The following is a 21,640-nucleotide window of genomic DNA, read 5'->3' as shown; positions in this document are numbered from 1 at the left end:
GGGCCGAGAATCAGGACAGTTGTGTTTATGGTAGTCAATGATGGGAAGAGTTTATGATGGCAATCAGGTCACTTGTGTTTATGGTAATGCATGTTTGTTTAGTTCATGTTGTTATTCTGTTGGCAGCTGTATGCATCGTTGATGTAGTGTACTGTGATTTTTTTGGGATGTAGTGATCAAAGATAAAGAATGGTATAAGATTGCGAGTGAGTCTGTGTTTCAGCAGCTCGCTCTCATACTGGTGTCGAGAAGTATGAAAAGACCTGTGAGCTCACACTGGAATCGTGAAGTATGTCTCACAGAGCCCATACTGGTTGTGAATGATGTGAGGTTTCAATAAAGACTGATCCTGCACTGCTACAACCGAGTGTGTGCGTGTAATCCGGCGTTTAAAGTCACGAGACGACAAAGAACAAGAAAGCAGTCCAACAATGACCTTGTGGGCAAAGGCAGGGGATTGATGTGGTGCGAAGTCATGCTTACCAGGAAGGTTAGGTTCTTCTTCATTGTGCTGTTCATTGAGCTCGGCTGGGAATGGCAGGTGGGAGACACTGCGGAAGGGAACATCTGGCCTGGGTGCCCCCTCATGGCCACTGTCCAATGACTGCTGCTGGAAAGTACGCACACATGGCCAGAGAACCTACTGGCACTCGCTGTTTAGGGTCACGTGCCACAGTGACCACTCAGGCAACATAGCGGAGGGCTGACATCTACTCAATGCTGAGTTTCTCAGGTTAACTCCACCACAAGATCAACTCAGAGCTCCATCCTCTGGGAGTGCACGTTGGAAATTCAGGCAAGGGAACTCAGTGGTCCCACAGGATTTTCCGTCCATTAAGGTCAGTGGACTGAAGTTGCACACTGACCCACCACCCCGCACTCAGCCGTGGCTCAGTGGGTAGCTCTCTCTAGGTGGGAGGGGCTAGGAGTGAGCAGGTGCTGCTGGCTGCTTGATTACTGCAGGGAGTTGGAGTGAGTTTGTAAAAAGTTGGTGGGTTTTTTTCAGGCTTTAGGGCATTTTTGGCCCATAAACAGCAGCCAGATGCTGCCGAGGGGCCCAGAGCTGGGCCCCTCAGAGGACAGTGCTCCCAGGATGAATTTAATCAGTGGAGAAAATGTTGGGGGAAGGGAGAATAAAAGTCTCAAAGATTTGGGCCGGGACCCCAGGAGGTTTAGAAAAGAAAACACGGTGGTGGTTCAGTGCGAGGATAAGGAGATACGAGCTTGGGATATTATCCAAGCGGTACATGAGGACTGTGGCGAGGGAAGCTGCTTTGCCTGCCGACCAAAGCAGAATGTCGGGTTCGAGGTGACGGTCAGTGGCCAAGAGGAGGTGGAAAGACTTTTACTGAGCTTGAAGGTTGGCGATAAGTTCTTGGAGGTATCTCTGCTATATTCGGAAGAGGTGGTGGTCTCATTCTTAAACCTGTCAGTTTATATTGAGGACGATGTGCTAATGAAAAAGTTGGAGTTGTGGGACATTAAAATTTGCTCAGCAATAAAGAGGAGATACTATCCAGGAATGCGGGTAGCAGATGGAACCTGCTATGTAAAAATACGGTTCCCAGAGGGGGTGAAGTCATTACCGTACAACATGAAATTTGAGACAATGGAAGGAGTGCAGTACTTCCGGGTACTGCATAATAACCAGGTGAAGGTTTGTTATTATTGTCTTGGACACGACTATCTTGTAAGAAGCTGTCCAGGCGGAGAGCTGTGGGGTGTGTCACAAAGGCCCCACCCGCTGTGAATGTGAAATAGAAAGAAGCCCCTTGAGTGGGAGAAGGAGAAGGAGCAGGAGGTGTGAGTGGAGCGGCTGGAGGAACGGAGCAGGCAGGGGATACAGCTGGTGAATGGAAGGAAAAAAGAGCGCAGGAAGAGGCAGAAAATTGTGGAGCAGGGAACAGGATGGAGCTGGCGGAAAAGGACAAAGACAGCAGCGGGCAGCACGGGTTGAGGGCAGAGTCGAGCCATAATATGGCTCGGCACTCCCTAAAGAATCTGGTGTCCGCGGTGGGAGAGGAGGCAGGAGTAAGTGTAAGTACTCCAACGAAAGACGGGGAGTCGGACATCTCTTGGAGCAGGAGGGGGCAAGACAAGGAGAGGGTGCAAGAGGCAGGATCCTTAAAGGGGCAACAGGATGGGAGCGGCGAGACAAAGACACCAGAAGGGAGCAAGATAGGTAAAGACCCGCCATTATCCCAGAGAGAGAGGAAAAGGGGAGGAAGGGTCAGCGGTGGAGATGAGGCTGAAGGGAGTGGCACTGTTGGAGAAACCGTGATAGCGTGACGAGGAGCAGGGACGGGAGGTTACAGAAGAGCTCGAGAGTGAGGAGTCAGAGGGGGACAGAGACATGGATGTGGGGAGTGGAGTGGCATCATGTGGAAAGGGAAAGGTTAGTGAGGGGCAGAAGGAGGGAGAAAGGGCAGCTCCTCGGCCCAAACCTAATGTAAGGAAGAGGCTGAAACTGCAGGGAAGGTTCAAACAGGAGGTGAAAAAGAGCCGGAGGCTGCAGGAAAAAGCAACAGCTGCCCGAAAAGTTGGGAAGGAGCATGAGAGGAGGGAAGGGTTGGAGATTAAATGATGTTTTAAAGGCACTGACCTGTTGTGTCTGCAAGAAACCTTTTGGGATGAGGATATCCTAGAAAGAGTTCAGAAGGTTTGGAAGGGAGAGGGTTTGCAAGTTGTGCAAACAATAGCCATAGAGGGGTGGCTGTTTTGGTGAGTCCGTCCATAAAAGAGAACGTTGCCTTGGTGGACAAGGACACTGAGGGGAGATTTTTATGGCTAAAGGTAAAAATGGAGGAATTTAATTGCGATCTCTTTAATATCTATGCACCGATCGACCATTGCAAGTGTCGCAAGTTTTTTCGGTGGTTATTCACTGAAGTGACAGAGGTGGATAACCCTTGTATAGTGGGGGATTTTAATGTATTTCTATCTTGGATGGACATTTCAGCCTAGATGACCTTTAAGGATGATAACTCCAGAGGGATGATTGTAAAAATGATGACAAATTTAAATTTGAGAGACTTATGGAGGGACCGGAACCTCATAAAAAGGGAGTTCTCCAGAACAGGGCCGAATAGATGTTGTATTAATGCAGGAAGGGTTAAGTTCTGAGGTGATGGAGGTTTATTACAAAAGAGTATTCTTTAGTGACCACTCGACTTTGGTTCTTAGTATTAGGAACAGCAGAGTTAAGATCGGTTCAGGGCTGTGGATTTTAAACAATCAATACATGAAAGAAATTGCTTATAAAGAAGGGATTTTAAATATAATAAAGAATGCTTGGAAGGAACCTATGTTCTTGAAAGAAAGAAGAGTTTGGTGGGACAATTTCAAATATGAGGTCAAAGTTTTTTCGGTATGTTATGGGAAAAAGAGAGCGGCAGCTAACCGGCGTCGAAAAGAGAATATAAACAAAAGGTTTATGGATGTCTGTAAAGCAGTTGACGGAGGGGATAAGGGAGCTGAGACTAAGTGGGTGGTTTTAAAGGAAGAGTGGGAATTATTGCAAGCTGAAAAATGCAAGGGGGCCATTCTCTGTGCAAAGGCTAGAGATGCATTGGAGGGCGAAAGATGCACTAGATATTTTCTAGAGCAAGAGAAGCTGCGACAGAGATTATCATTAATTGAAGAGTTGAAGGTTGGGGAGAAGATCATTCATGAAAGTGGGGAGATTTTAGAGGCAGCTAGCAGCTTTTATCAAGAGTTATATACAAAAGAATATACTGTATTTCCAATTTGGCGATGGAGAAGGTTACTGCTTTTATTGAAGAGGGTTTAAAGGAGGATGAGAGAAGCATGTGTGACAAAGAAGTAGGATTCGTGGAAATAAAAGTAGCGATAAGTGGAATGAAGGGGTGGGGGGGAAAGTCCAGGGTCTGATGGACTAAGTGCAGAATTTTATAAAGAATTTTTAGAGATTTTGGCCTAGAAATTGGGTTGTGGGTTCGCCAGGGCTGTAGCGCCAGAAATTTTGCGCCAGCGTTAATGCGGCAGCGCCCGACGAAAATTCGGTTGCGCCGGGCCCAGACGGCGGCGGGCGCTAAAGGAGGGTTTTAGCGCCTCAAAACGGGCGTTCAATTGGGTTTTCCGGCGCTAATCCCCCGCTGCGGCACCCGATGCGGTGCGGCAGGCTGGGGAACTGCAGGCCTCCTCCTTCTGTTAAGGAGGAGCTGCCTGCAGCCGACAACTGACCGGCGGATTCCCCCGACATCTGAGCCCGGCACCTCGGGGAAGTGCCGGGCTCGCAGCACACACACATCAGGGCCGCGGGGGGGGTGATGCAGGAGTCCGGGAAGGGAGGTGCGGGCAGGCGGCTGCCGGGAACGCGGCCGGCTGCCGCTCCACCTTTATGCGCCGGCGCAAAGGCGTGTAAGAACCCTTTCCACAATCGTTGGTTGCGCCTGCCACGGGCGAGGCGGGCGCAACTGAATTTGGGCTTGGGGCAGGGTTACCACGGCAACCGGGACGCTGCGCACACCGATGACGTCATCGGTGCCGGCGCAGCGCTACCGGCTAACGCCGATGGTAAGGCCCAAGTCAATTTCAGAAACGGCTATAATTCCAGCGCAATGCCCTCCAGCGCCGCTAATTGGGCGCTAACCCCACTCAATTTCTAGGCCTTTAAGTTCATTGCTCTTAGGGGTTTTTAAGGAGATTAAAATTGAGGGAAGCCTGGCCCCATCTATGAGGAGAGGTTTCATAAGCTTAGCTTATAAAAATAAAGGGGATAGACGGGATCTGAAGAATTGGAGGCCCATCACATTATTAAATGTGGCTTATAAGATCTTGGCGAGGGTTATGGAAAATCGTATGAAGGAGGTGTTGCCGCAGATAGTTTTGCCCTCTCAGTCCTATGGAGTCATAGGCCGGGACATCGCAGACTCTGTGGTCTCAATCCAAGATGCGATAGAGCTCATGGAAGAGAGTGGGAGGGAGGCTTATGTATTAAAGATAGATCAAGAGAAAGCCTTTGATAGGGTCTCTCAGGAGCTTTTATCGAAGGTTTTGGAAGCATTTGGTTTCGGGGGAAATTTAATTGAGTGGATAAGGATTTTTTATTCAAACCTATTTAGCTGCGTTAAATGTAATGGCCTAGAAATTCAGTTGCTTGCGCCAGCCAGTAGTGCCTTAGGAGGAGGAGATGTTGGGCGCTAGGCGGCTAGCGGCCGGGCGCAGCGCGATCTGCGCCTCTCCCCAACTTCATTCAAGATTTAGCGGCGGCGCAAAGTCTTTGCGCGCGCTCAGCTGCGCGCGCAGATCCTGACGTCATTTCCTCGTGCAACGCCCTTTGTGCGCCCCAAACTGGAAATTCAGTGGCGACGCCCTATTGTGTGCCTGGCGCCCCTAGCAACTGGTAGAGGGGAACGGTTCTCAGTCGATGCGGGGCGCGGGGGGCGCAAATTAAAGGGCACACCTCCTGCAGTAGAAAAGGCTGCCATTTTGCAGCACTCCTTTTTGAGAGACGGATCATTGCAGAGAGACAAAGGTAGAGAGCTTTCTGCTTTGGCTCAACACTCGGACAGGTACTTGTGGCTTCAGGCCACAGCTTTCCACTTGTCTTTGTCTTCAGAGTCATATCATTGTTTGCAAACATATAATGGGGGCTGCAATGGGTGCAAATGCTGGCCTTCTCCATTGCATTCAAAGGGCTCACAGACGCCGTGAGAGAGTGGCAGTCCTGGCCAGACGGAGAGGGGGCAACAGGCGTCGGGAAAGGAGGCCTTACCCACCCAGGGTATACCGCCAGCAGTTCTCCTATCTGAACATGTCTGACGAGCAGTGTGTTCGGAGGCTGCGATTCCGAAGGGCGGTGGTCACTGAGATCTGCCACCTGCTTGGCGGTGATCTGCAGCCACATCTGAGGAGCAGGACGTCTCTGTCGGTGGCAGTGAAGGTGACGGTGGCTCTCAACTTCTATGCCACCGGCTCCTTCCAATCCGCTACTGGGGACATTTCCAACATCTCCCAGTTCGCCGTGCATTGCTGCATCCGCCAGGTGACCAATGCCCTTTTCAGAAGGAGACGTCAGTTCATCTCCTTCTCCATGGCCCTGGGCGTTGCACAGATGAAGCAGAAGTGGCCAGGCCTAGCTTCAGGGCTGCAGTGTGCAGGGCGTGGCAGGCAAACAAATCCACCCTCCCCCTTTAAGAGCTGACCGGCGCCAGAGTGTCTGCCGTCAATCAGCAACTCGCCGCACCTGCGCTGCGCCCGCCCTCGGGGGTATCGCCCCGCACCGCCGGCTTAGCGCCTAATGATAGTCGTGCATCGCCTGTTTTAGCGCAGCAGCAACCTCTTGGGGCGATGCGACTGAAATTCGGCGAAGGTGGCGCGAACTTGCGCCGGGCGCAAACTTTAGCGGCCGCCCGACTTTAGCGCCCCGAACGTGGCTATACTGAATTTCTAGGCCAATGGTTTTTATCCAAGTATTTTCCGATACAGAGGTCAGTGAGACAGGGTTGTCCCCTGTCCGCATTGTTGTACACATTGGTAGCAGAACCATTAGGTTACATGATGCGAAAGAAACAAGGTGTAGTTGGGATTGTGGTTCCCAGTTCTGGGCTGGTGTCGGTGATACACCAATATGCAGATGACACAACCTTAACATTGAGAAATGGGGAGTCAGTGAGGAAAGCTATGGACATAGTGGAGGAATATTGTAGAGCTTCAGAATTATAGTAAGTCCCAATGCCTGGTTGTGGGAAGAGTTAGGGGGGAATGGTTAGAGGAAAGTCCCTTTAAGGTGGTGGAGGTTTTGGAAGTTCTGGGGGTGCATATGGGGTGCAAGAAAGAAAGGGATGAAGTGGATCGATTAAATTGGGAACCGAAGGTTATGAAGCGGGTGGTGCTAACGGGGTGCAAAGTAACTAGCGCCCTGGCGCGGCGCCGCTAACGCCTCCCGTGAAATTCAGCAGCAGGTTAGCGGCGTCATCACCGTGCGCGGCGCCCTGCTCTCGCCCCCTGACCTACCACCGGACGCTATGTCCGACAGGGTCAAGGTGCCGTGTTTGTGGCCGGGGCGGCGATAATTAAAGGGCAGGTGCTGCGCGGCCTTCTTTTTGGGGCGCCTGCCAGCACCTGCCCCCTCTGACCGCAATCGGGCAGCCCGGCACTCCTCTTGGGTGCCGGGCTCTTTTGCCAGCACCCCGCTCCTTGGTGATCCAGCCGGGCCCCGGTGCGTGCTGCGCTAGGTCTGTAGTACCGTGGCGCTACATGCCGACACGCGTGGCGCTGTTGCACGTAGCGCCGCGATATTCAATGGGAACGCCCCAAGACTGAGAGTAGCCCCGCCTCCTGCTTGGGGCGCTACTGTTGAATTTCGGGCACGGGGGCGCTAACTTTTTTGGGGTGCTAGAATGATTAAGAAGTTTTCAGTTGACACTAAAATCGGCTGTGTGGTTGATACTGAAGAAGGAAGCTGTAGACTGCAGTAAGATATCAATAAATTGGTCAGGTGGGCAGAACAGTGACAAATGGAATTCAATCCGGAGAAGTGTGAGGTAATGCATTTGGGGAGGGCTAACAAGGAAATGGAATACACATTAAATGGTAGGACACTGAGTAGTGTAGAGGAACAAAGGGACCTTGGAGTGCAGGTCCACAGATCCCCGAAGGTAGCAGGCCAGGTAGATAAGGTGGTTAAGAAGGCAAAGAAGATAGGAGCAGGAGTAGGCCATTCGGCCCCTCAAGCCTGCTCCGCCATTCAATGAGATCATGGCTGATCATCCAAATTCAGTACCCTGTCCCAGCTTTCTCCCCATATCCCTTGAACCCTTTAGCCTCAAGAAATATATCTAACTCCTTCTTGAATATATTTATTGAATTGGCCTCAACGGCCTTCTGTGGTAGAGAATTCCACAGGTTCACCACTCTCTGGGTGAAGAAATTCCTCATCTCAGTCCTAAATGGCTTACCCCTTATCCTTAGACTGTGACCCCTGGTTCTGGACTCCCCCGCCATCGGGAACATCCTTCCTGCATCTAGTCTGTCTAGTCCTGTTAGAATTTTATACGTTTCAATGAGATCCCCTCTCATTCTTCTAAACTCCAGTGAATATAAGCCCAATCGACCCAATCTCTCCTCATACGTCATTCCTGCCATCCCAGGTATCAGCCTGGTGAATCTTCGCTGCACTCCCTCCATGGCAAGAACATCCTTCCTCAGATAAGGTGACCAAAACTGCACACAATACTCAAGGTGTGGTCTCACCAAGGCCCTGTACAACTGCAGCAAGACATCCTTGTTCTTGTACTCGAATCCTCTCGCTATGAAGGCCAACATACCATTTGCCTTCTTAACCGCCTGCTGCACCTGCATGCTTACCTTCAGTGACTGGTGCACAAGGACACACAGGTCTCGTTGCACTTCCCCTTTTCCCAATCTATTGCCGTTCAGATAATAATCTGCCTTCCTGTTTTTGCCACCGAAGTGGATAACCTCGCATTTATCCACATTGTACTGCATCTGCCATACTGTATGCATACGGAATGCTTGCCTTTATTAGCCGTGGCATAGAATAGAAGAGCAGGGGGGTTATGCTTCAACTGTATAAAACACTAGTTAGGCCGCAGCTAGAGTACTGCGTGCAGTTCTGGTCGCCACATTACAGGAAAGATGTGATTGCACTAGAGAGGGTACAGAGGAGATTTACAAGGGTGTTGCCGGGAGTAGAGAATCTGAGCTATGAGGAAAGACTGGATAGGCTGGGTCTGTTTCCCTTGGAACAGAGGAGGCTGAGGGGAGACCTTATTGAGGTGTATAAAATTATGAGGGGCCTAGATAAAGTGGATAGCAAGGATCTATTTCCCTTAGCAGAGGGGTGAAAAACCAGGGGACACAGATTTAAAGTAATTGGGGGAAGGTTTAGAGGGGATTTGAGGGGAAATTTCTTCACCCAGAGGGTGGTGGGGGTCTGGAACTCACTGCCTGAAAGGGTGGTAGAGGCAGAAACCCTCATCACATTTAAAAAGTACTTGGATATGCTCTTGAAGTGCCGTAACCTACAGGGCTACGGACCAAGAGCTGGAAAGTGGGATTAGGCTGGAGAGCTCTTTGTCGGCCGGCGCGGACACGATGGGCCGAATGGCCTCCTTCTGTGCTGTAACTTTCTATGATTCTATGATTCTATGAATTTGGAAGAGTTGTATTGAGCATTTTTTTAAATGAAGTGAGATTGGAAGACGGGATATTTTATATGGAATACAATAATATGTTTTTGAAATCGATGAAACCTTTCCCTAAGTTTTATAAGGGGGTTGTAGAGACTTGGGCCCAATTTTTCAAAAGTGTACAGTTTATGCCCAAGGGGGCTGAGGAATTTTTAGAACAGCCCTTATTTTTGAACAGGTGGGTCAACATCGAAGGAGAGGTTTTATTTAATCAAGCTTTTATAAAAGCTGGGATTATATCGGTGAAAGATGTATTATACGAGGTGATTCCAGGTTGGTTGCCGGAAGCGATAGTGAGGGACATGGTGTGGGAGGAGGATCAGGAGGTAGAGGAAAAAGCAATAGGGATCATGTATGAGAAGATTGTGAGGGCAATGCCACAGGATTGGATGGAAGAAATAAATGCGGGAATCTCCAAAGGAAGTAAAATGCGTCCTGCTTTTCCAAGCTTTCTGCTGGAGAAAGGGGGAGAGTTAGTCCAATTTGACAACTGTAATACTCGAGATTTCTATGGGGTATTCAGAGAATGGAGATTCAAGACACCTGCTGGTCAGGAGTTTTGGCAGAGTATATACCCACAGCTGGACTTCAACAGGATTTGGAAGGGAGTGTGGGCGAATTTTAAATGCCCAGAGTGGATTGAACTGGATTTCAAATTGGCTCATAACCAGATTTTTACCATGATGGTCTTGTGTAAGATTGGGCGAGTGGAGGAGTCATCTTGCCCAGTGTGAGGGACACGGGATGAGACTCTGTCCCATTTACTGGTGTTATGTCCGCAGTTAAAGAATTTTAAGTGCAGTACTATGTTCGACAGTTGTGTGAGGTTTTTTTGCTGGGTGGGGACCGAAGAGCGAGAATGGGAATCTGGTGGGACTCAACTTTGAGATGGGGATTGCAGGAGAGTCTGCCCATTGGAGTTCTTTGAGGATGTAACTAGCGGAGTAGACAAAGGGGAACCAGTAGATGTGGTGTATTTGGATTTTCAGAAGGCCTTCGATAAGGTCCCACAAAAGAGGTTGGAGAACAAAATTAGGGCACATGGAATTGGGGGTAATATATTAGCATGAACTGAGAATTGGTTAACAGACAGAAAACAAAGAGTAGGGATAAACAAGTCTTTTTCAGGATGGCAGGCCATGACTAGTCGGGTACCGCAAGGATCGGTGCTTGGGCCCCAGCTATTCACAATCTATATCAATGATTTGGATGAGGGGACTAAATGTAACATTTCCAAATTTGCTGATGATACAAAGCTAGGTGGCAGTGTCAGTTGTGAAGAGGATGTGAAGAGGCTTCAAGGGGATCTCGACAGGCTCAGTGAGTGGGCGAGAACATGGCAGATGTAATATAATGTGGATAAATGTGAAGTTATCCACTTTGGTAGAAAAAACAGAAAGGCAGAGTATTTCCTAAATGGTGAAAGATTGGGGAATGCAGATGCTCAAAGGGACCTGGGTGTCCTTGTACATGAGTCACTGAAAGTGAATGTGCAGGTGCAGCAAGCCATTAGGAAAGCAAATGGTATGCTGGTCTTCATTACAAGAGGATTTGAGTACAGGAGTAAAGAAGTCTTACTCCAATTATATAGGGCCTTGGTGAGACCACACCTGGAGTACTGTGTACAATTTGGGTCTCCTTACCTAAGGAAGGATATACTTGCCATAGAGGGAGTGCAACGAAGGTTCACGAGATTGAGTCCTGGGATGGCGGGACTGTCGTATGAGAAGAGATTGAGTAAACTAGGCCTGTATTCTCTTGAATTCAGAATAATGAGAGGGGATCTCATTGAAGGATACAAAATTATTACAGGGCTTGATAGAGTGGATGCTGGGAGAATGTTTCCCTTGGCTGGGGAGTCTAGAACCAGGGGCCACAGCCTCAGGATAAAGGGTAGGCCATTCAGGACTGAGATGAGAAGAAATTTCTTCACACAGAGGGTGGTGAATCTTTGGAATTCTCTACCCCAGAGGGCTGTGGAGGCTCAGTCATTGGGTATATTCAAAACAGAAGTCGATAGATTCCTGACTAGTAAGGGCATCAAGGGATATAGCGATAGGGCCGGTGAGTGGAGTTGAGGCAGAAGATCAGCCATGATCTCATTGAATGGCGGAGCAGGCTCGAAGGACCAAATGGCCGACTCCTGCTCCTAATTCTTATGTTCTTATGCCCAAGTCTAGCGGAACGGCAATTAATTTAATGTTCAGTTTGGCTAGGTTCGTGATTGTGCAAAGAAGGAATGCTCTGGTTTTTAAGGACAGGAGAATAAACCTAAAAGAGTATTTTAAATATAAGCTAAAAGATCACTATAAGGGTCTGTGGATGTTTTATTCAGAAAGAAATTTAAAGATAGTATTTTATCATCAATTATTAAAGTGCAGTCGATATGTATCTATGTATCTATGCATGCGCAGTGCATGCAGGAAACCGGCACTTCCATTGGGCCTACGGGTGAGTACCCAGCGCGTACTCACCCGTGGAGACCCGAAGTTCTGGGCCATTATATTTTAAGAAAGTGGGTAGCACTCTCGCGCCTCTGAGTCAGAAGGTTGTAGGTTCAAGTCCCACTCCAGAGACTTGAGCACAACAATCTAGGCTGACACTTCCAGTGCAGTACTGAGGGAGTGCTGCACTGTCGGAGGTGCCGTCATTCGGATGAGACGTTAAACCGAGGTCCATCTGCTCTCTCAGGTGGACGTAAAAGATCCCACGGCCACTATTTCGAAGAAGAGCAGGGGAGTTCTCCCCGGTGTCCTGGGGCAAATATTTATCCCTCAATCAACATCACTAAAAAACACAGATTATCCCGTCATTGCTGTCTGTGGGGGCTTGCTGTGCCCAAATTGGCTGTTGCGTTTCCTACATTACAACACTTCAAAAAAAGTACTTGATTGGCTGTAAAGCACTTTGGGATGTCCTGAGGTTGTGAAAGGTGCTATAGAAATGCTGAGTCTTTCGTTAAATGTTAGAACAAAAACTACTCAGAAATGCAGAGATGGGCAAAAAACAAGAAAGGGTTGTTCTAGTTCTTCATAAACCTTAATAAATTGCCGATTTTTTTAGAACGATGCAAGTACCGATCATGAAATTCACTATTTTAAGATCAATTGTCCAGGTAAAAACAAAACTGTATACTTTCTTTTGCTGTAGCAGCTGTTTTAATGTTCTGTAATTCTAGAGATGCTAATCTTTTCACTGTTTCATTCTCTGGGCTGAACTGAGTGATATTTCCTTTGTCTTGTTTCCTTCTTTCGCAGATTATTTCCCAGAGAAAGCTGTCCAAGTCGCTCCTGAAGCAGGGAAATACAGCAGGAAAGTCATCGATTACAGTAGGTCACTCTCGTGTTTTAACATTACCTTTAGCGGGTCCCCCCTGTTAATAGATTCCCCACTCGTCACTGACAGCCTTTGAAAAATTACAGGTGTTCGAAAATAACAAGCCTGCTCGAGGTGTCCTCAGATGCAATATAATGTTGGAAAGTGTGAGGTTATGCACTTTGGCAGAAAAAATCAAAGAGCAAGTTATTATCTAAATGGAGAGAAACTGCAAAGTGCTACAGTACAAAGGGATCTGGGGGTCCTGGTGCATGAAACACAAAAAGTTAGTATGCAGGTACAGCAGGTGATCAGGAAGGCCAATGGAATCTTGGCTTTTATTGCAAGGGGGATGGAGTATAAAAACAGGGAAGTCTTGCTGCAGTTATACAGGGTATTGGTGAGGCCACACCTGGAATACGGCGTGCAGTTTTGGTTTCCATATTTAAGAAAAGATATACTTGCTCTCGAGGCAGTTCAGAGAAGGTTCACTCGGTTGATTCCAGAGATGAGGGGGTTGACGTATGAGGAAAGGTTGAGTAGGTTGGGACTCTACTCATTGGAGTTCAGAAGAATGAGAGGCGATCTTATCGAAACATATAAGGTTGTGAGGGGGCTTGATCGGGTGGATGCGGGGAGGATGTTTCCACTGATGGGTGAGACTAGAACTAGGGGGCATAATCTAAGAATAAGGGGCTGCCCTTTCAAAACTGAGATGAGGAGAAACTTCTTCACTCAGAGGGTAGTAAATCTATGGAATTTGCTACCCCAGAGAGCTGTGGAAGCTGCAACATTAAATAAATTTAAAATGGAGATAGACAGTTTCCTAGCAGATAAGGGAATTAGGGGTTACGGGGAGAGGGCAGGGAAGTGGACGTGAGTCTCGATTAGGGTCAGCCATGATCCTATTGAATGGCGGAGCAGGCCCGAGGGGCCGATTGGCCTACTCCTGCTCCTATTTCTTATGTTCTTATGTTCTTATGACGTCCTCCTCTTTTTGGGACACAGATGAGGAGGAATTTCTTCACCCAGAGAGTGGTGAACCTGTGGAATTATTTACCACACAAGGCAGTGGAGGCCAATTCATTAAATATATTCAAGCAGGAGTTAGATATATTTCTTAAGGCTAAAGGGATCAAGGGATATGGGGGCAGGGACAGGGTACTGAATTTGGATGATCAGCCATGATCTCATTAAATGGCGGAACAGGCTCGAGGGGCCGAATGGCCTACTCCTGCTCCTATCTTCTATGTTTCTATGCTTCTCGCCTTTTTTGAAGTGAAGTACAAAATAAAATCTTTCCCTTGTTCTCAGCGTTTTGTAAGAGCATTCTGCTCGTCGTGTTCAGAAGCACCTGATCAGTTAAACTGGAATTACATTAATGGCCCAGAAATTCGGGTCGGGGGCTTCCCGCGGGTGCAAGCCTCCGACCTGCACTTGCCTAGCGCACCGACCGTTGTGCTGTGGGCCCGCGTGGGATTCCGATCCTGGGCCTGCTCCAACTGCCGGCGCGCAGTGCTTGCGTATCCCAGGGGCGCAGTTAGTTCGATGCGTCCCCTGGGATCACGTGGGCCATGGAGAGCCAATGGTAGCAGGGAATGCTTCATTCATAAGTTTGACAGGAAGAGCTGTCAAAACTATAAATACTATAAGCCCCAAAACATCACCAAAACCTCAAATAAATTTTTTTTAAATCACATTTTTAAAATAAACTATAAATTACATGAAATAACTATTTTAAACAATAATTTAAATTTTTGAAAAAATTAATTACATTTTCTAACAGGGCTAAAAATAAACTTACCTTTCTTTAAAGTATTTAAAAATAATAACCCTGTGGGAAAAATGTTTTAATTTTAATTAATTCACCACTTACCTTGTTAAAAGCAGGCCTTACGACTGCTTTTTAAATGCGTAACTTCTGGAGACTTACCTTCCCGGAGAAGCCTGCAAAACAAATGTAAGTTCGATGCGCACGCGCAGCCTCTCCCGTGCATGCGTTCGACCTCTGAACCCCTTCTTTCAGGGGAACGGAAGTGCCGGTTTCCCGCGCATGCGCAGTGCATGCAGGAAACCGGCACTTCCATTGGGCTTACGGGTGAGTACCCCGTGCGTACTCACCCGTGGAGACCCGAATTTCTAGGCCATTAATAAGTGGTTGTCATTTAGGGTGGCATTGATATCACTCCAAAGGAAAAAGATTCAGCATTTTAGGAAATGAACAGCTAGTGTAAACTAGCGATGTTGTAGTCTCAAATGATCTAATCATTGCGGTGAAAAAACTGGATGGCAGCCAGCGTAACAGCGTATGGGGAGAGAGCGGGAATATGGTATTGAGATAGAGGATCAGCCATGATCATATTGAATAGCGGAGCAGGCTCGAAGGGCCGAATGGCCGACTCCTGCTCCTATGTTTCTATGTTTCTAACAATGTGAGGATGATTTCAACAGTTCAGAAATAACAGGTCATTTCAACCTGACACCTGATCATAGGGTCTACGGTGCTATAGAACGTAGAGGTCAGCCAGTGGTATTTAGTGTTATGATTATTTGAAACACTTGAAGTTCTTGTTTGCAAATCCCTCCGTGGCCTCGCCCCTCCCTATCTCTGTAATCTCCTCCAGCCCCACAACCCCCCCGAGATATCTGCGCTCCTCCAATTCTGGCCTCTTGAGCATCCCTGATTATAATTGCTCCACCATTGACGGCCGTGCCTTCAGCTGCCTGGGCCCTAAGCTCTGGAATTCCCTCCCTAAACCTCTCCGCCTCTCTACCTCTCTCTCCTTTAAGGCGCTCCTTAAAACTTCGCTCTTTGACCAACCTGCCTTAATTTATCCTTATGTGGCTCGGTGTCAAATTTTGTTTGATAATCGCTCCTGTGAAACACCTTGGGACGTTTTACTATGTTAAAGGCGCTGTATAAATACAAGTTGTTGTTGTGGTAAGATTTATAAAGACCAGCAGTGGGCTTGGCTGTTGTAAAATGAGAAAAAATAAAACCTAATATTGGTTTGTTGAGAATTAACCTGTAAAAACTCCCCTGTGCGGGTCTGGAATGCGCTGCCTGAAAGAACAGTGGAAGCAGAGTCAATAGTAACTTTGAAAAGGGGGACTGGATAAATAGTTGAAGGGGAAACATTTGTGGGGCTATGGTAGAGATAGCAGGAGGTAGTGGGGCTAATTGGAGAGCTCTTTCAAAGAGCCAGCACACGGACACGGGGCTGAATGGCCTCCTTCAGCGCTGTATTATTCTACGATTCAAAGAGTCCAAACTGATGGGAGGCACAAAGGTGACACGCTTCCTGAGGTGTGGGTCGGTGTGGCCTGACTCAATATCCCTCGCGATGCTCTTTAGATGTAAGGGTCAATGTTCTGCTTCCAGGCCTGGATCGGAAAATTGAAACCAATGGACCGAAAACGTGAGGCAGCACACCTGTGACATTCTGATGCGCGTTGGTGGCGGCTGGAGAACCTCCCCACTGGCCTGAACTTGATACGACTGTTTTGGTCATTTATTTGGTGGGATGAAGCTCCCGCTTGTTAAAATATTAATTTAAGCGCATCAAGACATCAAGAAGTCACCAATCATACTTGCCAACATTGTCACACTTACCGGACCTGTCAGCTGTGGCTCAGTGGGCAGCATCCACGCCTCTGAGTCAGAAGGTTGTGGGTTCAAGTCCCACTCCAGAGACTTGAGCACAAAAATCTAGGCTGACACTCCAGGGTAGTACTGAGGGAGCGCTGCACTGTCTGAGGTGCCGTCTTTCGGATGAGACGTTAAACCGAGACCCCGTCTGCTCTCTCAGGTGGACGTAAAAGATCCCATGGCACTATTTCGAAGAAGAGCAGGGGAGTTCTCCCTGGGGTCAATATTTATCCCTCAACCAACATCACTAAAAAACAGATTATCCGGTCATCACATTGCTGTTTGTGGGAGCTTGCTATGCGCAAATTAGCTGCCGCATTTCAAACATTACAACAGTGACTACTCTTCAAAAAGTCCTTCATTGGCTGTAAAGCGCTTTGGGACATCCTGAGGTGGTCGTGAACGGCGCTGGAGAAACACAAGACTTTCTTCTCTTTCAAACCTGTTCTTGCATGGCCTGACACGGTACATCAGCAGTGCTGAGGCCCAGTTCCGCTCTGTTGGCAGCGAAAAAGAAAGATCAGAAAGAAAAATGGATGTGAATGAGGAAGTGCCCAGTCAATCTGTCGAGTTTGCTTGCTCCACAAATCATAGCTGAGAAATGACCGTGAGCAGCGTTATTGGACAAACGCTGAATACATTCGAATCCAATTCCTCTCTCTACTATTTAGCAGAGTTAAATTTTTACTTTAAATTGATTAGAGAGGAATTTGATACGAATGTTTGGGCAGCAGGATCGCTGACTAATGTCCAGGCTTATTATGTTAATAATCAGGTAAATCGCCCACCCCCCATTTCAATCGGGTACGGTAGCGAGCGGTTATGTCACTAGCCCAGTAATCCCGAGGCCTGGACTAATGATCCGGGCACATCAGCTCAAATCCCACCACGGCAGCTGGGGAATTTAAATTCAGTTACTTTTTTATTCCGGATTTATTTAATTATCAGTTAGAAAGAAAGACTTGCATTTCTATAGCGCCTTTCACGACCACCGGACATCTCGAAGTGCTTTACAGCCAATGAAGTACTTTTTGAAGTGTAGTTACTGTTGTAATGGGGCAGCCAATTTGCGCACAGCAAGCTCCCACAAAAAGCAATGTGATAATGACCAGATAATCTGTTTTAGTGATGTTGATTGAGGGATAAATATTGGCCCCAGGACACCAGGGAAAACTCCCCTGCTCTTCTTCAAAATAGTGTCATGGGATCTTTTACATCCACCTGAGAGAACAGACGGGGCCTCAGTTTAATGACTCATCCGAACAACGGCACCTCTGACAGGGCAGCGCTCCCCTGGGAGTGTCAGCCTAGATTCTTGTGCTCAAGTCTCTGGAGTAAGACTTGAACCCACAACCTTCTGACTCAGAGGCGAGGGTGCTGCCCACTGAGCCACGGCTGACACTAGTGACCATGAAACTACTAGATTGTGGGGGGGGCGGTGGTGATCAGGGGGTTGGGGTTGGGGTTGGGTCGGGGTCAGGGTCGGGGTTGGGGTTGGGTCGGGGTTGGAGTCGGAGTCGGGGTTGGGGTCGGGGTTGGGGTTGGGTTCGGGGTTGGGGTTGGGGTCAGGGTTGGGGTCAGGGGTCAGGGTTGGGGGTGGGGTCAGGGTCGGGGGTCAGGGTTGGGGTTGGGTTGGGGTCGGGGTTGGGGTCGGGGTCGGGGTTGGGGTTGGGTCGAGGTCGGGGTTGGGGTTGGGTCGGGGTCAGAGTCGGGGTTGGGGTCGGGTCGGGGGTCAGGGTTGGGGTTGGGTTGGGGTTGGGGTGGGGTCGGGTCGGGGGTCAGGGTTGGGGTTGGGTTGGGGTTGGGGTTGGGTTGGGGTTGGGGTGGGGTCGGGGGTCAGGGTTGGGTTGGGGTGGGGTCAGGGTCGGGGGTCAGGGTTGGGGTTGGGTTGGGGTTGGGTTGGGGTTGGGGTTGGGGTTGGGTTGGGGTTGGGGTGGGGTCAGGGTCGGGGGTCAGGGTTGGGGTGGGGTTGGGGTGGGGTCAGGGTCGGGGGTCAGGGTTGGGCTTGGGTTGGGGTCGGGGTGAGCGGCGTGTGGACCTTGAATGCGGAGTCAGGAAGTGCGCTCCTTCTACCCATACATTTTGCTCTTTTCCCTTCATCATTATTCTCTCCTTTGGGCTGCTTTCTCTTTAATGTAAATGCTCATTCATTTTCTTATGCGGCACCTTATCAAATAAGACTTTGGCCTTTCTGCTACGGGAAGCATGTTCCAGGCGCCTGATAAGCACTGCCTTCCTGCCCGCCATACTGGATTGAGGAGGCCGTTTAGCGCCAAACCCTCTAGGCCGGTGAGTGTGGCGTGGAGGATGGCGTAGAGGGCAAGGTTTCCGATTCCTCGGGCATTGGGCAAAGCTCAGGGGGGAAGCTTAACAGAGGGGATGGGCAGGTAGAAGGGGAAAGTCTTGGACATCACGCCGGAGGGGCCAAAATAGTTCTGTCAAGGAAGGATATGGAGAAAGGATAAGGAGAACGATAGTTAAGAAAAGCAAAGGAGATGATGTAAAGAGAAGGATACTAAGGAGCGTGAATGTGTTGAGATTTCAGTGTTGATACTCAAGTGCCTGATTGCAATGAAGGCAGTGAACTGGAGGGACATTATGTTGTAGCTCTGATAGGAATTTGGCTTCAGATGAAGCGAGACTGGGGACTAAATATTCCAGGCTGCAAGATGTTCAGAAGATTATATGGAAGGAGGCCACAAATCTGACTCAGAGTCGAGAGTGCCACCCACTGAGCCTCGTGTGTACCGGGAGATGTTGTTGGAGACGGGGTTCCACCACCCTGCCTCGCTGGTCGGCCTGTCACAGAGCCGTACTATTTGCTTCAGGATGACCCCGCTGACAACATCTGGAACAGGGACAGCTGTTCTCGTAGACCCCTGCGTTACCACAGCATGAAGATTTCCTTCTAGCAGGTCATCCTAAGCCACCCCTGGGGATATCTGTCACATCAGGCAGTCGGCAGTGCAGTTTTTCAAAAAAACAAAAATTCTTGGGATGTGGCTGTCAATTCAATTCAATTCAAATCGCTTTATTGGCATGACAAGGTACATCTTATGTTGCCAAAGCATCGAAAAACATTTATGGTTGAACACATAAACGCAGGTCTATCCATACAGTGTATAAACAGATATATCCCTGAGCGCATAAATATACATTCATATAATTTGTATATACTCTTTTCTTAGATTTAATGGTTGTCCCTCTGTTTATGGCAAGCTGTAACATAGTGTGCCGCTAAGGTTACACAATTTCTCTGTTCCCCTAGTAGGTATGGGAGTTTTTGGTCGTCATTCAAATTTCTGAATTCAGGGCATATTTTTGTGAATTTTGGGTAGAAATTCTCCCTTATGCCCTGATATTTTCTACAAGCTGTGAGGAAGTGCAACTCTGTCTCCACCACTCCCTGACTGCAGTGAGAGCATATCCTGTCCTCTCTTGGTAGCCGGGTCTGCCTGTGTCTGCCTTTTTCGATGGCCAGGCTATGTTCACTAAGTCTGTACATTGTCAAAGTTTTTCTCAGTTTGCTTTCCTTTACCATGGTCAGGTAATCAGCCATGTTGTATTGTCTGTTTAGGGCCAAGTAGCAATTGAGTTTGTTTTGGGTTTTTGTTGTTTCTGCCCAATATGACAGATATTTTTCCTTTTGCTTAGTGGCGATTGTGTTGGGTCAAATTCTCTGTGTTACGATGTCACTGTCCTGGGGCTGGTTATTGTTAGTAGTGTTAGTAGTAACTTCACTGAGTCCCAGGACTAGTTGACTGAGGGTATTCTTCTTTATGGTCCTCTCTTGGCATTTCAGGGCTTCATAATGATAGCAGTGGGGGTTGCTCATTTTTAGGTGTTTCCAAAATTTGGTGGCTCTTTTTTGGATAGTAATTAGTAATGGATATTGGCCTAGTTCTGCCCTGCATGCATTGTTTACGGTTTTCCTTTGAGTCCGGAGGATACTTTTACAGAATTCTGCATGTAGGATCTCAATTGGGTGTTTGTCCCATTTTGCAAATTCTTGTTGTGTTAGCGGTCCCCACACCTCACTGCCATAGAGTGCAATTGGTTCAATTACTGATTTAAAAATTTTGAGCCAAATGCTAATTGGGATTTCTACTTGGATTGATTTTTTAATGGCATAGAAAGCCCTTCTTGCTTTCTCTTTCAGTTCATTCACAGCCAGATGAAAATTTCCCGTAGAACTGATTTTTAAGCCCAAGTATGTGTAGTTAGTGGTTTGTTCAATTTTAGTTGTTCCTAGTGTGAAATTTATTTTGGGTCCCTGATGTCTGGATCTTTGCTGGAACACAAGGACTTTGGTTTTTTGGGGGTTTATTGTCAGGGCCCAGGTCTGACAGAACGACTCTAGCAGATCCAGGTTCTGCTGTAGACGCTCATAAGTTGGTGATAGTAGAACCAGGTCATCTGCATAGAGGAGGAATTTAACCTTGGATTCATATAGGGTGAGGCCGGGTGCTGTAGATTGTTCAAGTCGTTTTGCCAATTCATTTATGTAAATATTAAAGAGTGTCGGTGAGATGGGCGAGCCCTGCGTCACACCACGCCCCTGTGGGAAGTATTTTGTTTGTTTGTCTCCAATTTTAACTGCACATTTATTGTTTGTATACATTGATTTAATTACATCATATGTTTTTCCCCCTACACCACTTTCAATAAGTTTCAATAGACCATCGTGCCAGATGGAATCGAAAGCCTTCTGGAAATCTATAAAGAAGGCAAAAAGTTGCTTTTGTTTTGATGAACATGTTTGTCAATTAGGGTCTGTAGGGTGAAGATATGATCTGATGTTCTATAGTTTGGGAGGAATCCAATTTGGCTTTTACTCTGTCACTGGCAAGGCTCAATCAACATCATTAAAAACACAGATTATCCGGTCATTATCACATTGCTGTTTGTGGGATCTTGCTGTGCGCAAATTGGCTGCTGCGTTTCCCACATTACAACAGTGACTACACTTCAAAAAGTGCTTCATTGGCTGTGAAGCGCTTTGGGACGTCTGGTGGTCGTGAAAGACGCTATAGAAATGCAAGTCTTTCTTTTCTTTCTATCTATCCTGAAAGGGTGGTGAGCCACCTGCTCCTTAAACCGCTGTAGTCCGTGTGGTGAAGGTGCTCCCGCAGTGGCGTTGAGCAGGGAATTCCAGGATTTTGACCCAGTGACGATGAAGGAACGGAAGGATGGTGTGTGACTTGGAAGTCGTGGGCCCGTGATTTGCGGTCAGCGGCGAAGCAAAGGTGCTGGCGGCTGGCCCCGAAGAAAGCCGCCCACCCTGGAGATCCTTCGCGATCCCTGTGGCGAGGAAGTTGCCTTTTTGCGACGTGTAACTGATTTCAGCGCTCTCTCTAGTGGGGATTCCTAGCGCCATGCTGCTGTGACATCAACAAGCTGAATAAGCAGCCAATCGCATTGCAGAATTATCACAGACCGGGGACCAGGAAATGAGAAGCTGCTTTTATCCGGACTTTTTAATTGTTACAGAGAGTTAAAT

General features: G+C 48.0%; 1 protein-coding gene across 1 annotated transcript in view; it reads left to right on the top strand.

Moving 5' to 3' along the window:
- Nucleotides 1–21,640, top strand: part of cpne4b (copine IVb) — a 542,136-nt gene that overhangs the window by 324,878 nt on the left and 195,618 nt on the right. Inside the window, exon 4 of the mRNA XM_085989288.1 lies at nucleotides 12,434–12,505. Coding sequence (XP_085845414.1) covers nucleotides 12,434–12,505 — 72 coding nt within the window. The remainder of the gene's footprint in view (nucleotides 1–12,433; nucleotides 12,506–21,640) is intronic.

Source organism: Somniosus microcephalus, chromosome 5 (assembly GCF_052327205.1).
Source record: "Somniosus microcephalus isolate GS21.2 chromosome 5, FLI_Smic_1.0, whole genome shotgun sequence".
Classification (NCBI taxonomy): Eukaryota; Metazoa; Chordata; class Chondrichthyes; order Squaliformes; family Somniosidae; genus Somniosus; species Somniosus microcephalus.
This window is presented reverse-complemented; position numbering and strand designations above follow the sequence as displayed.